At 47.6% G+C, this 15,306-nt stretch overlaps 1 protein-coding gene across 1 annotated transcript in view; it reads left to right on the plus strand.

Moving 5' to 3' along the window:
• cacna1fb (calcium channel, voltage-dependent, L type, alpha 1F subunit) overlaps positions 1–15,306 on the plus strand; it is a 77,099-nt gene that overhangs the window by 57,505 nt on the left and 4,288 nt on the right. Inside the window, exons 38-46 of the mRNA XM_061257493.1 lie at positions 63–159; positions 6,245–6,347; positions 7,540–7,641; positions 10,958–11,085; positions 11,885–11,983; positions 12,264–12,532; positions 13,358–13,387; positions 13,743–13,859; positions 14,243–14,397. Of these exons, the coding sequence (XP_061113477.1) occupies positions 63–159; positions 6,245–6,347; positions 7,540–7,641; positions 10,958–11,085; positions 11,885–11,983; positions 12,264–12,532; positions 13,358–13,387; positions 13,743–13,859; positions 14,243–14,397 (1,100 nt within the window). The remainder of the gene's footprint in view (positions 1–62; positions 160–6,244; positions 6,348–7,539; positions 7,642–10,957; positions 11,086–11,884; positions 11,984–12,263; positions 12,533–13,357; positions 13,388–13,742; positions 13,860–14,242; positions 14,398–15,306) is intronic.

Below are 15,306 nucleotides of genomic sequence, written 5' to 3' on the forward strand. Positions count from 1 at the left end.
AGAAGTGTGTGTTTGTGTTGTAGTGCCTGGTTGTGTTTCAGAGGTGTGTGTTTGTGTTGTAGGGGCCGTATTAAGCATCTCGACGTGGTCGCACTGCTGCGCAGAATCCAGCCCCCTCTGGGTTTTGGGAAACTCTGTCCTCACCGCGTCGCCTGCAAGGTAAGAGCACTGATCCCTCACAGTGTGAGTTACCACAGAGGAGCTCTGATCCCTCACAGTGTGAGTTACCACAGAGGAGCGCTGATCCCTCACAGTGTGAGTTACCACAGAGGAGCTCTGATCCCTCACAGTGTGAGTTACCACAGAGGAGCTCTGATCCCTCACAGTGTGAGTTACCACAGAGGAGCGCTGATCACAGTGTGAGTTACCACAGAGGAGCGCTGATCCCTCACAGTGTGAGTTACCACAGAGGAGCGCTGATCCCTCACAGTGTGAGTTACCACTGTCACGTTTCAGGTCTGTCTCGCCATGTTTTATGTTTATTCATGTTGTCTTAGTCATGTAGTGTCTTCATGTATTATGTTAGTCTAGGTTCGTCATGTTGTTTAGTTATGTTTCGTTATGATTTATTTTCTTGTCATGTTTAGTTATGTCTCGTTACGATTTATTTTCTTGTCATGTCTAGTTATGTTTTCGTACGATTATATTCCTGGTTATGTTTAGTGGTTATCGTCTTAGTTTCGCGTTGTGTCAAGTTTTGATTTATGTTTATTGTTACGTTAACTGGTCACGGTTTATGCATACACTTTTACATGTTTTTCCGCAAACCTTGCGTTCCGCCTTTTCTCTCTCTCTCCTTCTGTCATTCACTTCCTTATTGTTTCTATTTGTCTATTTACTAAAACTACTAACGCTAGATCAGGATTGGGTAGAGACTAACAAACTAATCATGTGTTCATGTTACCTTACGTTTCTCGTGCATGTCATTTACTAATTTACTAATGCTAGGGCAGGATAGGTTTATTACTAACGATTACTAATCTCCTTGTTAAACTTGTCATCCATCGCACCTGTTTTCCATTTCCTTGCTACGCTCTAACTAATTGTCTACACCTGTCTACACCTGCATTTATAGCCCAGTCGCGCAACTGTTCACTGCAAAATTGTCTGCCTCTGTTTTCCACGCAACTCTTGAGCATTTACTGTTTTGATTACACGTTACGATCCAAGCCTGTTTACCGACCATAGTTTATTGATTTCTGTTTTGTGACCATCGTTTGTTTTTTGACTACGTCCCCGCCTACCGTTTTTGTACTTTTGCCCCGCTGATTGTTTCATGGTTTCGACTCCCGCTTCGCCCACGACTACGCCTCTGTCTGCCGTCCGCCTGTTCATCTGCCACGCTGACAGCTCTCCTGCTACCGGACCTCCCTGCACACCTACCGACTACGAGATTGCCTCTTCCCTCGGCACCGTGCTTTTTGTTTGTTTTGTATTTGTTTGGCTGGATCTTCGTGTATGGACTTTGCTTGTGTTGACTACGCTCCTGGGACTCGTCCCGAATAAAGCCCTAACGGGACTTTATTTTACTATTGTTTCTGAGTCGTGCATTTTGGGTCCAACCCCCACGCACCCGTCTCAGAACAATTTCGCCACTATGGACCCTGCTGACTCAACTGCCATGTTCCATGCCCTCCAGGAACAAGGAGCCATCGTCCGGCAGCATTCACAAGGAATCTCCGAGCTTCACCTAGAGATTTGTGAACTGTGTGCAGAGATGAGGAGGCTCGCCGTTGCGGTCCTGCCACAACCACGGGAGGAACCCACCCACCCACCCACTTCCCCGGCGGTCAACCCCTCGGGAGCCTGGCAATTCCGGGAGCCCCAACAACCCCCCCCGGAGAGGTTCGGTGGAGAACCTGAGAGGTGCAAGGCGTTCCTACTCCAATGCGAGTTTGTATTCAAACAACAGCCCCAGACCTACAACAGCGACGACCGTCGGATTGGCTATGTGATGGGACTACTCAAGGGGAGGGCGTTGGATTGGGCTACGGCGGTGTGGTCCGGGGATTCTTTCCCTCCTCGTTACCCAGTCTTCGCCGACGAGATTCGAAAGGTGTTCCAACACGCATCCAGCGACCAGGAGCCATCCCAGAGACTGATTGCTCTGCGCCAGGGACGGAAGACCGCGGCAGACCACTCCATCGACTTCCGCACCCTCGCAGCAGCTACTAGTTGGAACGATGCAGCTTTGGCGAATCTCTTCCTGGCCAGCCTGAGCGAGACGCTCCAGGACGAGTTGGCGCGACTGGACCCCATCACCCAGCTCGACCAACTCGTGCGCACCACGATCCGCCTGGACAACCGCGCCAGACAACGCCGGTCGGAGAGACCGATCCTTCCCGGCAACCCGTACCCCAGGCAGGGCCCAAGTCCTCGACGAGAGGAGCAGCAGTCGGAGGGATCCGAACCCATGGACCTGTCCCAGGCCAGTACCAGGGTCTCTACCGAGGAACGAGCACGCCGCAGAACCACCGGTTCGTGCTTCTACTGTGGGAGGCCGGGTCACACCCAGGCTCGGTGCTCCTTCAGGACCAGGCGACCAGTAGAGGTGAGAGCAGTCGACAGGCATGAGGGTGCTGACAGAGAGAACCATCGTCCCACGCTCACCACGCTGTTGATTCTTCCCGACAGAACAACCCGGATTAACGCGTTGGTGGATTCTGGAGCGGACGCCAATCTCATCGACGAAGTGTTGGTGTCCGAACTGAACATCCCCACCCTCCCTCTACCCCACCCTGAGAATGCGCGGTCGCTGGATGGAAGGACTTTCTGCCGCATGACGCACATTACTATTCCCTGTCAACTGGTCATTTCTGGGAACCATCGGGAGATGATCCAGTTCCGCGTCATCCAGTCCCCCAATGACCAACTCATCTTGGGATTACCCTGGCTCCAGAAACACAACCCCACGATCAACTGGAGTTCCAATCAAGTTCAAGCCTGGGATTCTAGATGTCATCTGTCCTGCTTGCGTTCCGCTCCACCACCAGCAGAGGGAGCACCAGCTCCACCACAGACTCCCAAGCCCTCCCTGGAAAGGGTTCCCACACCTTACCATGACCTGGGCGCAGTGTTCTCCAAGATACAAGCTCAGTCTCTGCCGCCTCGTCGACCCTACGACTGCGCCATCGAGCTCCTTCCTGGTTCGTCACTTCCCTCAAGTCGCCTTTACAACGTCTCCAGACCTGAAAGGGAGGCTATGGAGACATACATCCGTGACTGCCTGGCTAACGGACTAATTCTTCCTCTCCCGTCGGTGCGGGATTCTTCTTCGTCCAGAAGAAGGATGGCTCCCTACGCCTGTGCATCGACTACAGGGAGCTGAACAACATCACGGTGAGGAACAAGTATCCTCTGCCCCTGATGGACTCCGCGTTCCACCCACTTTACGAGGCCACCATCTTCACCAAGTTGGATCTTCGCAACGCGTACCACCTGGTCCGGATCCGTGAGGGCGATGAATGGAAGACCGCCTTCAATACCTCTCTCGGACACTTTGAATACCTGGTCATGCCATTCGGCCTCACCAATGCTCCTGCTGTGTTCCAGGCCCTGGTGAATGACGTTCTTCGGGACTTGTTGGGTCGCCATGTGTTCGTCTACCTGGATGACATCTTGATCTACTCCACCAATGCCAAGGATCATGAAAACCACGTCAGGCAAGTTCTACAAAGGCTTCTAGAGAACAAATTGTTTGTCAAGGCAGAGAAGTGCGTCTTCCACTCCGACACAGTTGAGTTCCTTGGGTTTATCCTTGAGAAGGGACAGATCAGGGCGGATCCCAAGAAGATTCTGGCGGTCACCGACTGGCCCACACCCACCTCACGCAAGCAACTCCAGCGCTTCTTGGGATTCGCCAATTTCTACCGAAGGTTCATCCGTTCCTATAGTCAAGTGGTCTCCCCTCTAACCAAGCTCACGTCCCCAGCGGTGCCATTCCGGTGGAGCCCCGAAGCTGAGACGGCCTTCACCAAGGTCAAGAGACTGTTCTCTTCCGCTCCCATCCTGGTACACCCCGACCCCACCCGCCAGTTTGTGGTCGAGACGAATTCTTCCGACACAGGGGTGGGAGCAGTGCTCTCTCAGGTGGCGGCCGCTGACAACCGACTACACCCCTGCGCCTTCTTCTCCAAGAAGCTGTCCCCGGCGGAGAGGAACTACGACGTTGGAAACCATGAGCTGCTGGCAGTCAAACTGGCGCTGGAGGAGTGGAGACATTGGCTGGAGGGGGCCGAGAAGCCGTTCATCGTTTGGACCGACCACAAGAACCTGGCATACCTCCAGACAGCCAAAAGGCTGAATTCTCGACAGGCGAGATGGGCGCTGTTCTTCGGGAGGTTCAGTTATTTAGTTATGTTTCGTTACGATTTATTTTCTTGTCATGTTTAGTTATGTCTCGTTACGATTTATTTTCTTGTCATGTCTAGTTATGTTTTCGTACGATTATATTCCTGGTTATGTTTAGTGGTTATCGTCTTAGTTTCGCGTTGTGTCATGTTTTGATTTATGTTTATTGTTACGTTAACTGGTCACGGTTTATGCATACACTTTTACATGTTTTTCCGCAAACCTTGCGTTCCGCCTTTTCTCTCTCTCTCCTTCTGTCATTCACTCCCTATTGTTTCTATTTGTCTATTTACTAAAACTACTAACGCTAGATCAGGATTGGGTAGAGACTAACAAACTAATCATGTGTTCATGTTACCTTACGTTTCTCGTGCATGTCATTTACTAATTTACTAATGCTAGGGCAGGATAGGTTTATTACTAACGATTACTAATCTCCTTGTTAAACTTGTCATCCATCGCACCTGTTTTCCATTTCCTTGCTACGCTCTAACTAATTGTCTACACCTGTCTACACCTGCATTTATAGCCCAGTCGCGCAACTGTTCACTGCAAAATTGTCTGCCTCTGTTTTCCACGCAACTCTTGAGCATTTACTGTTTTGATTACACGTTACGATCCAAGCCTGTTTACCGACCATAGTTTATTGATTTCTGTTTTGTGACCATCGTTTGTTTTTTGACTACGTCCCCGCCTACCGTTTTTGTACTTTTGCCCCGCTGATTGTTTCATGGTTTCGACTCCCGCTTCGCCCACGACTACGCCTCTGCCTGCCGTCCGCCTGTTCATCTGCCCCGCTGACAGCTCTCCTGCTACCGGACCTCCCTGCACGCCTACCGACTACGAGATTGCCTCTTCCCTCGGCACCGTGCTTTTTGTTTGTTTTGTATTTGTTTGGCTGGATCTTCATGTATGGACTTTGCTTGTGTTGACTACGCTCCTGGGACTCGTCCCGAATAAAGCCCTAACGGGACTTTATTTTACTATTGTTTCTGAGTCGTGCATTTTGGGTCCAACCCCCACGCACCCGTCTCAACCACAGAGGAGCACTGATCCCTCACAGTGTGAGTTACCACAGAGGAGCGCTGATCACTCACAGTGTGAGTTACCACAGAGGAGCACTGTTTTTTTTTCAGTATGGCTGACCACTGCTTCGAACAAACATTGTCCTTATGCTCATGACATTTGAAATAGGAATCATAACATTTGAAACAGGAATCAGAATGTTTGAAATAGGAATCAGAATGTTTGAAATAGGAATCGGAACATTTGAAACGGGAATCGGAACGTTTGAAACGGGAATCATAACATTTGAAATGGGAATCAGAATGTTTGAAATAGGAATCGGAACATTTGAAACGGGAATCGGAACATTTGAAACGGGAATCGGAACATTTGAAACGGGAATTGGAACATTTGAAACGGGAATCGGAACATTTGAAACGGGAATTGGAACATTTGAAACGGGAATCAGAACATTTGAAACGGGAATCGGAACATTTGAAATGGGAATCAGAAACACAGCATCAAATAATGACTGAGATCAAAGAGGCCGCCATAATCCAGAGGAGGGGGGCTCACAATACACACCATCTGGCATCATATCCTGGCCAAATGAGTGACTCTCGTATGTGTGTGTGTGTGTGTGTGTGTGTGTGCCATGCATGTTTTTGTGTCTGTGTGTGCTCTGTGTGTGTGCTTGTGCGTGCGTTAATGTGTGTGGCATGTTTCTCTGTCCGTGTGCCTGTGTGTGTGCTTGTGCGTGCGTTAATGTGTGTGGCATGTTTCTCTGTCCGTTTGCTGGGTGGGATGGCGGCGTGTAAGGAAATGAAATGTACTCGTCACTTCACTAGACACACGCTGCACTGAGTGCTTTCCCTCTCTCCTCTGGCAGAGGCTGGTGGCCATGAACATGCCCTTGAACTCAGACGGCACGGTGACCTTCAACGCCACGCTGTTTGCCCTGGTGAGAACCGCCCTGAAAATTAAAACTGAAGGTGAGTCTCTCAGTCTGGGGAAACCTGTGCGTGCTCTCTGTGTGTTCCCAACACACAACTCATCCTGTCTGCTCACTGTGTGTATACCCAACACACAACTCATCCTGTCTGCTCACTGTGTGTATACCCAACACACAACTCATCCTGCCTCTGCTCACTGTGTGTATACCCAACACACAACTCATCCTGTCTGCTCACTGTGTGTATACCCAACACACAACTCATCCTGTCTGCTCACTGTGTGTATACCCAACACACAACTCATCCTGTCTGCTCACTGTGTGTACCCAACACACAACTCATCCTGTCTGCTCACTGTGTGTATACCCAACACACAACTCATCCTATCTGCTCACTGTGTGTATACCCAACACACAACTCATCCTGTCTGCTCACTGTGTGTATACCCAACACACAACTCATCCTGTCTGCTCACTGTGTGTATACCCAACACACAACTCATCCTGTCTGCTCACTGTGTGTACCCAACACACAACTCATCCTGTCTGCTCACTGTGTGTATACCCAACACACAACTCATCCTATCTGCTCACTGTGTGTATACCCAACACACAACTCATCCTATCTGCTCACTGTGTGTATACCCAACACACAACTCATCCTGTCTGCTCACTGTGTGTATACCCAACACACAACTCATCCTGCCTCTGCTCACTGTGTGTACCCAACACACGACTCATCCTGTCTGCTCACTGTGTGTATACCCAACACACAACTCATCCTGCCTCTGCTCACTGTGTGTATACCCAACACACAACTCATCCTATCTGCTCACTGTGTGTATACCCAACACACAACTCATCCTGTCTGCTCACTGTGTGTATACCCAACACACAACTCATCCTGTCTGCTCACTGTGTGTATACCCAACACACAACTCATCCTGTCTGCTCACTGTGTGTATACCCAACACACAACTCATCCTGTCTGCTCACTGTGTGTATAACTCCCCTTAATGTTGATACAGCACCCCCCTCACTGTAAATATAACCCCCCCCTCACTGTGGATATAATATCCCCCTCACTGTTATTAATACCCCCCCCCCCACTGTGGGTGTAATACACACAACTGTTATTAATACACCACCCTCTATTGTAAATATAACACCCACCCCTCCCTCACTGTTAGTAAACACAGCTCTCCCACACTGTGGATATAATCCCTCCACAGGAAACACTGACCAGGAGAACGAGGAGCTCCGGGTCATTATCAAGAAAATCTGGAAACGGATGAAACCCAAAACCTTGGATGAAGTTATCCCCCCCCACAAGGGTAGAGTACACTACTTACATAACACACACACATATATACACACACACACACATACACACACACACACACATATACACACACACACACATACACACACACACATATACACACACACACACACACACACACACACATATATATACACACACATACACATACACACACACACACACACACACACACACACACACACACATACACATACACACACACACACACATACACACACACACACACACACGCATATACATACACACACACACACATATACACACACACATGTATATACACACACACACACACACACACACATATATATACACACACACACACACACATATACACACACACATATATATACACACACACACACACACACATATCACACACAGATGCACACACTAGGGATGCACAACCTGGAAATTCTGGGCCGATATCCATCCATCCATCCATTATCTGAACCCGCTTATCCTGAACAGGGTCGCAGGGGGGCTGGAGCCTATCCCAGCATACATTGGGCGAAAGGCAGGAATACACCCTGGACAGGTCGCCAGTCCATCGCAGGGCACACACACCATTCACTCACACACTCATACACTCATACACTCATACCTATGGGCAATTTAGACTCTCCAATCAGCCTAACCTGCATGTCTTTGGACTGTGGGAGGAAACCGGAGTACCCGGAGGAAACCCACGCAGACACGGGGAGAACATGCAAACTCTGCACAGAGAGGCCCCGGCCGACGGGGATTCGAACCCAGGACCTCCTTGCTGTGAGGCGGCAGTGCTACCCACTGCACCACCCGTGCCGCCTGGGCCGATATCAATAACTCATATTTGTCTGACCATAGCAGCGGACACCAGCGCTGCCCTATGACATCATATCACAAACGCGGACAAGCTTCTACATTCAACACGAGCATGACTGAATGCTGAAAGAATGTGACTAAATGTCAATGAAAGCTGGAAACATAAGTTTCTTTGTATTACAAAATGTCTGAGCTTGCTCACTTTATTGTGTAGCAGAGAGTCTCGAGAGCTAACTGGTGTTTGTATCGCTTGTGCCTGGTAAATACGGTAAAGTAAGAATACAGTGGTGTGAAAAAGTGTTTGCCCCTTCCTGATTTCTTATTTTTTTGCATGTTTGTCACACTTAAATGTTTCAGATCACACAAATTTAAATATTAGTCGAAGACAACACAAGTAAACACAAAATGCAGTTTTTAAATGAAGGTTTTTATTATTATGGGAGAAAAGAAATCCAAACCTACATGGCCCTGTGTGAAAAAGTGATTGCCCCCTAAACCTGATAACTGGTTGGGCCACCCTTAGCAGCAACAACTGCAATCAAGCGTTTGCGATAACTTGCAATGAGTCTGTGGAGGAATTTTGGCCCACTCATCTTTGCAGAATTGTTGTAATTCAGCCACATTGGAGGGTTTTCGAGCATGAACCGCCTTTTTAAGGTCATGCCACAGCATCTCAATAGGATTCAGGTCAGGACTTTGACTAGGCCACTCCAAAGTCTTCATTTTGTTTTTCTTCAGCCATTCAGAGGTGGACTTGCTGGTGTGTTTTGGATCATTGTCCTGCTGCAGAACCCAAGTTCGTTTCAGCTTGAGGTCACGAACAGATGGCTGGACATTCTCCTTCAGGATTTTTTGGTAGACAGCAGAATTCATGGTTCCATTTATCACAGCAAGTCTTCCAGGTCCTGAAGCAGAAAAACAGCCCCAGACCATCACACTACCACCACCATATTTTACTGTTGGTATGCTGTTCTTTTTCTGAAATGCGGTGTTACGCCAGATGTAATGGGACACACACCTTCCAAAAAGTTCAACTTTTGTCTCGTCAGACCACAGAGTATTTTCCCAAAAGTTTTGGGGATCATCAAGATGTTTTCTGGCAAAATTGAGCCTTAATGTTCTTTTTGCTCAGCAGTGGTTTTTGTCTTGGAACTCTGCCATGCAGGCAATTTTTGGCCAGTCTCTTTCTTATGGTGGAGTCATGAACACTGACCTTAACTGAGGCAAGTGAGGCCTGCAGTTCTTTGGATGTTGTTGTGGGGTCTTTTGTGACCTCTTGGATGAGTCGTCGCTGCGCTCTTGGGGTAATTTTGGTCGGCCGTCCACTCCTGGGAAGGTTCACCACTGTTCCATGTTTTCGCCATTTGTGGATAATGGCTCTCACTGTGGTTCGCTGGAGTCCCAAAGCTTTAGAAATGGCTTTATAACCTTTTCCAGACTGATAGATCTCAATTACTTTCTTTCTCATTTGTTTCTGAATTTCTTTAGATCTCGGCATGATGTCTAGCTTTTGAGGATCATTTGGTCTACTTCACTTTGTCAGGCAGGTCCTATTTAAGTGATTTCTTGATTGAAAACAGGTGTGGCAGTAATCAGGCCTGGGTGTGGCTAGAGAAATTGAACTCAGGTTTGATAAACCACAGTTATGTTTTAACAGGGGGGGCAATCACTTTTTCACACAGGGCCATGTAGGTTTGGATTTTTTTTCTCCCATAATAATAAAAACCTTCATTTAAAAACTGCATTTTGTGTTTACTTCTGTTGTCTTTGAATAATATTTAAATTTGTTTGATGATCTGAAACATTTAAGTGTGACAAACATGCAAAAAAAAAAAGAAATGCAGGGGGCAAACACTTTTTCACACCACTGTATATAATGTATAATAAATAAATGATTATTGCAACATCAGCTGCCCTTCCAATGCCTTGGGTCTCTGGAGGATTCTATTTTGGAAACTATGTAGTTGTACAAACTACCAAATACTTCACACTGAAAGTAGTTTAAGTACAACAAAGCTATACCCTAAAGAGAAAGGTAGCTTGCAAAACTATACGTTTTATAATATAAAAAAATGACCATTATTACGTTCCCAAGACATGACGCGTGGGTGAGCACATAAGGAGAAGCATTATACATCCAGCAGTGTGTGGCAGTTGGCAGTTGACAGTTGGCAACTATAGCAGAGCAGAATACTCATCGCCAAGCAGGAATAGAGGGAAAAGAAAAGAGTGAAATGGGTTTGGAAAAAACACATTAGGGTCAAAAGTAGTTGGTGTAATACACTCACTTCAATGTAGTTGAATTACCAGCGAACTGCTACAAAATGTAATTAAGCTACTAGTTTACATGCAGGTTATTCCCCAACGCTGGGAAATACTCAATTTGTTTATTTTACATACTACATTTGTGTACATAATGTACTGTGAACTAGTCCAAATAAGCAAGGATAGTGAACCATTGTCTTTACTGTTAACTCTCAAGTGAATGTGCTCTTCCTCTCCAGAGGAGGAGGTGACCGTGGGTAAATTCTACGCCACCTTCCTGATCCAGGACTACTTCAGGAAGTTCCGTAAGAGGAAGGAGAGGTGTGGTCTGGGAGAACCTGATGTCAACAACTCCTCTGCTTTGCAGGTAGAAGGACTTCCTCTGCTACTCCCTGTACCTGTTCTGGATTAGCTAACGGATCACTGACAAAATGGCTGACTAGGCACAATAAGGCTGTTGCAATCACTGTCAATGAATTGAAGAGGGCAGCCCAGACTGAAGGATCTGAAGGATTCTGAATTTTTGGAATGGTCAAGGTTCCCCCCAAATTGCACAAAATGTTATAGAAGCCATTGTCATTATGTGTGTGTATTGTACAGCATATATACTGTGCCTCTCTCTCTCTCCGCCTGTATCTGTGTATCTGTGTGTGTGCATGTGTATTGTACAGCATATATACTGTGCCTCTCTCTCTCTGCCTGTATCTGTGTGTGTGTGTGTGTGTGTATTGTACAACATATATACTGTGCCTCTCTCTCTGCCTGTATCTGTGTGTGTGTGTGTGTGTGTGTGCGTGTGTATTGTACAACATATATACTGTGCCTCTCTCTCCGCCTGCATCTGTGTATCTGTATGTGTGCGTGTGTATTGTACAACATATATACTGTGCCTCTCTCTCTGCCTGTATCTGTGTGTGTGTATTGTACAACATATGTACTGTGCCTCTCTCTCTGCCTGTATCTGTGTGTGTGTGTGTGTGTGTGTGTGTGTGTGTATTGTACAGCATATATACTGTGCCTCTCTCTCCGCCTGTATCTGTGTATCTGTATGTGTGCGTGTGTATTGTACAACATATATACTGTGCCTCTCTCTCTGCCTGTATCTCTGTGTGTGTGTGTGTGTGTATTGTACAGCATATATACTGTGCCTCTCTCTCCGCCTGTATCTGTGTCAGGCGGGGCTGCGTACTCTGCAGGATCTGGGGCCAGAGATGAGACTGGCCATGTCCTGCGACATGGACGAGGAGGAGGAAGAGGAGGAGGAAGAAGAGGCTTTGGAGGAGGAGCCAGAGGTCTGGGCTTCTTTTTTATAGTCTGAACTGGCCAATCAGCTACCAGACGCTTCAAAACAGCAGGGTGGTTCAATTTCAGAATGTAAAATACCATTTTTAGATTTATCATTTTACAAGAATATAGGTAATATGAAAAAGACTAGTTCAAGTCTTATTCATATTACAGCCTTGCTATAGTTGTGTTTTTTGTACAGTATCTTGCCTTGAAGTTTAGGCCTGTTGAAAATGTCCCCCTCTCTTGTCCTTTCCCCAGCAGCAAGACGCTCACCCTGACTCCGCCCCCAGCGACAGGCGTGGCTCATTGGCCCTGTCCTCTCCCAGCACGCCGGGGGCGGTGCCTGCGGAGAGCCTGTCCAATGGGGGCCTGTCTCACCGGTCTCTGTCCGGCCTGAGCAAAGAGGCCAACGGGGGAGGAGTGTGGGAGGCGGAGAGCCCGGCCGGTCCAGCCGGGGAGCTGACTCCCGCTGTCCATCACCCCCCTCAACATCCCAGCACCCGTGCCCCGAAACCCGTCTCCAACAGGTCAGCACCCCCCCAGCGCCTGACCCGCCCAATCGCCAGTCCCTGCCAAACCTGGGGCAGATACATAACCACTTTGGGTTTCAATACGTTTCTGTGCTCGATTGATCTTGCCTGGTGCAATTGAGCTTACCAAGAGGACCAGAAGGCAGGATTTGCACTTTCTGAGAGTATTACGTCGGTTCTAATAGACCAGACAGGCTCAGTTAAAGTATTTGAATCCGAAACAATTACGTATTTGCCCCAGGTCTGGTCCCCACCCCAGTGCTCGGCAGCGCCCCCTGTGGTGATGTGGCCACACAGTCCAGCTGATGTATTGCGCGGTTCAAAAGGGGGGCACACATTTCAGACGGGTGTTTTGGGTCGTGTCCCCCTCCTGGTCAGGCGGCAGAGCAGTCTCAATCTGGAGACCAGAGGAACGGGGAATTCAAAAGTCTCAAAAAGACCCTCGTCAAATGGAGAGGCTACACACACTTTCATCATCTGTTCCTCATTGTAGCTCAGAGTGTAATTATCAATAATACTACCATAGAAACCAGAGCCCCTCAGTGCCTTTTGATGCACGTCAAACCATAATTAGTAGGATTTCATACTTATGACCCACTGTGCAATTAAACCTATTTTAGAGATGACGCAGTAGAAAGAGTTGTTCTGAAGGTATGTTATTACGATGTCCTGTCAGCCATTTTGCCTCCGCAATGTTGTACTGCTAGCTTAATGATTAGGGTTATAAACCTGTCCAGAACTCATCATCTCAAATCCATAATTAGGAATATGTATTGTGGGTAATGCTGAACACCACTGTGAATGACCTCTTCTGTTTTACAGCAGAGTTCGCTACTATGATAAGGAACTCAGGTAAGATTTTGACTACCTCTATCCCTCTCTTTTACAGTCCATCTGTCTTTCTCTCTATCTCTCTCTGTCTCTCTCTCTGTGTCTTCAGCTTCTGTTTGGTTTTTTAGCATAGTGCACCCTGGTGGAAAAAAACAGCTTTTTGAAGCAGCTGGTAGCTGGTAGACCAGCTCCATAGTCGACACGGTTTGACCAGCTCAAGCTATGTTCTGAAACAGCTGGTAGGGGGGGGGGGGTCATTTCAAGCTGGTCACAGCAGGATTTTACACCAGGGCACAGTGGTGATTCCAGAACCTTCCATGTTTGGAGCCTTTTTGAAATGCAGTTGTGCTTGCGGTCTTCTTTCCCCTGTGCCCAGGAGGGACTCTGGGGAGGGGTATCCCCGCTCAGTGCCTCAGCAGGCAGGCGTGCTGGATGGAGGAGAGGAGAGGTACTACAGGGAGGAGGAGCCTGACAGGACAGGCCTCAGAGACCGGTACAGTTATTAAAGGGCTGGAGACAAGCGCTTTACTCTTCACCTGTTTGTATTAACATCACTTCCTGTGATGACATCACTGTAAGCCTGAATCAGTGGGTTTATGACATCACTGTGTGTGACATATTTTTCTGGCTCTGTCCGTCTCTCTCTATCTCTCTCTCTCTCTCTCTTGCTCCCTGTTAAAAATTCACTTGCGCTTTATTGGCATGATGTACAGACAGTAGATACATATTGGCAAAGCACAAGAAAAAATGTACAGTGAACATAGAATAAACATATGAACAGAATACAAATAAACATCTTTGTGGGTGCCACAATGAATGTTCAAAAATGAATACATTTCTCTCTCTCTCTCATTGCTCTTCCTCGTTCTGCCTCAGGCACTTTGGCGCAGACAGTCCCCCGGTGTACCCTGGGCAGTGTGAGAGCCTGTATGACTCACTCACACCGGGCCACACGCTGTATGGTGCTCACTATGGCAACAGCGAGGGCCGGCGGATGGCGAGGCGACGCCTCCTTCCCGCCACGCCCACTGGTAACGTGTGAGAATCTGTATCTTCAGCTCCTGCCGCGGCGCGTGGGAGTGTGTTCGCCTGTCCTGTTCAGCGTGGTCTATGCAAGCCCTTCATTTCATTAAAACTACATACATGAGCATCCCCCAGGACTGAGTGTGGGAATGCTCCGTTTTTTATGTTCATTTAAACACACTATTGCACAATCGTACAATGCAATCGTTGAGTTTCAGTCGACGCAAATCAAAACTGCCTGCACATTCAAAGTAATTATGCATTTTTCACAGTTTGAAAGTATATAACAATTAATGTGTATCTGTGATCAGCCTCATGTGTGTCTGTGTGTCTGTAATCAGTCTCATGTGTGTCTGTATGTCTGTGATCAGTCTCATGTGTGTCTGTGATCAGTTTTGTATGTCTGTGTGTCTGTAATCAGTCTCAAGTGTCGCTGTGATCAGTCTCATATGTGTCTGTATGTCTGTGATCAGCCTCATGTGTGTCTGTGATCAGTCTCATGTGTGTCTGATCAGTCTTGTGTCTGTGTGTCTGTGATCAGTCTTGTGTGTCTGTGTGTCTGTTATCAGTCTTGTGTGTCTGTAATCAGTCTCATGTGTGTCTGTGATCAGCCTCATGTGTGTCTGTATGTCTGTAATCAGTCTCATGTGTGTCTGTATGTCTGTGATCAGTCTCATGTGTGTCTGTAATCAGTCTTGTGTGTGTCTGTGTTCAGTCTCATGTGTGTCTGTAATCAGTCTTGTGTGTGTCTGTGTTCAGTCTCATGTGTGTCTGTGTGTCTGTGATCAGTCTCATGTGTGTCTGTGTGTCTGTGATCAGTCTCATGTGTGTCTGTGTGTCTGTGATCAGCCTCATGTGTGTCTGTGTGTCTGTGATCAGTCTCATGTGTGTCTGTGTGTCTGTGATCAGCCTCATGT

This window comes from Conger conger, chromosome 10 (genome assembly GCF_963514075.1).
Source record: "Conger conger chromosome 10, fConCon1.1, whole genome shotgun sequence".
Taxonomy (NCBI): domain Eukaryota; kingdom Metazoa; phylum Chordata; class Actinopteri; order Anguilliformes; family Congridae; genus Conger; species Conger conger.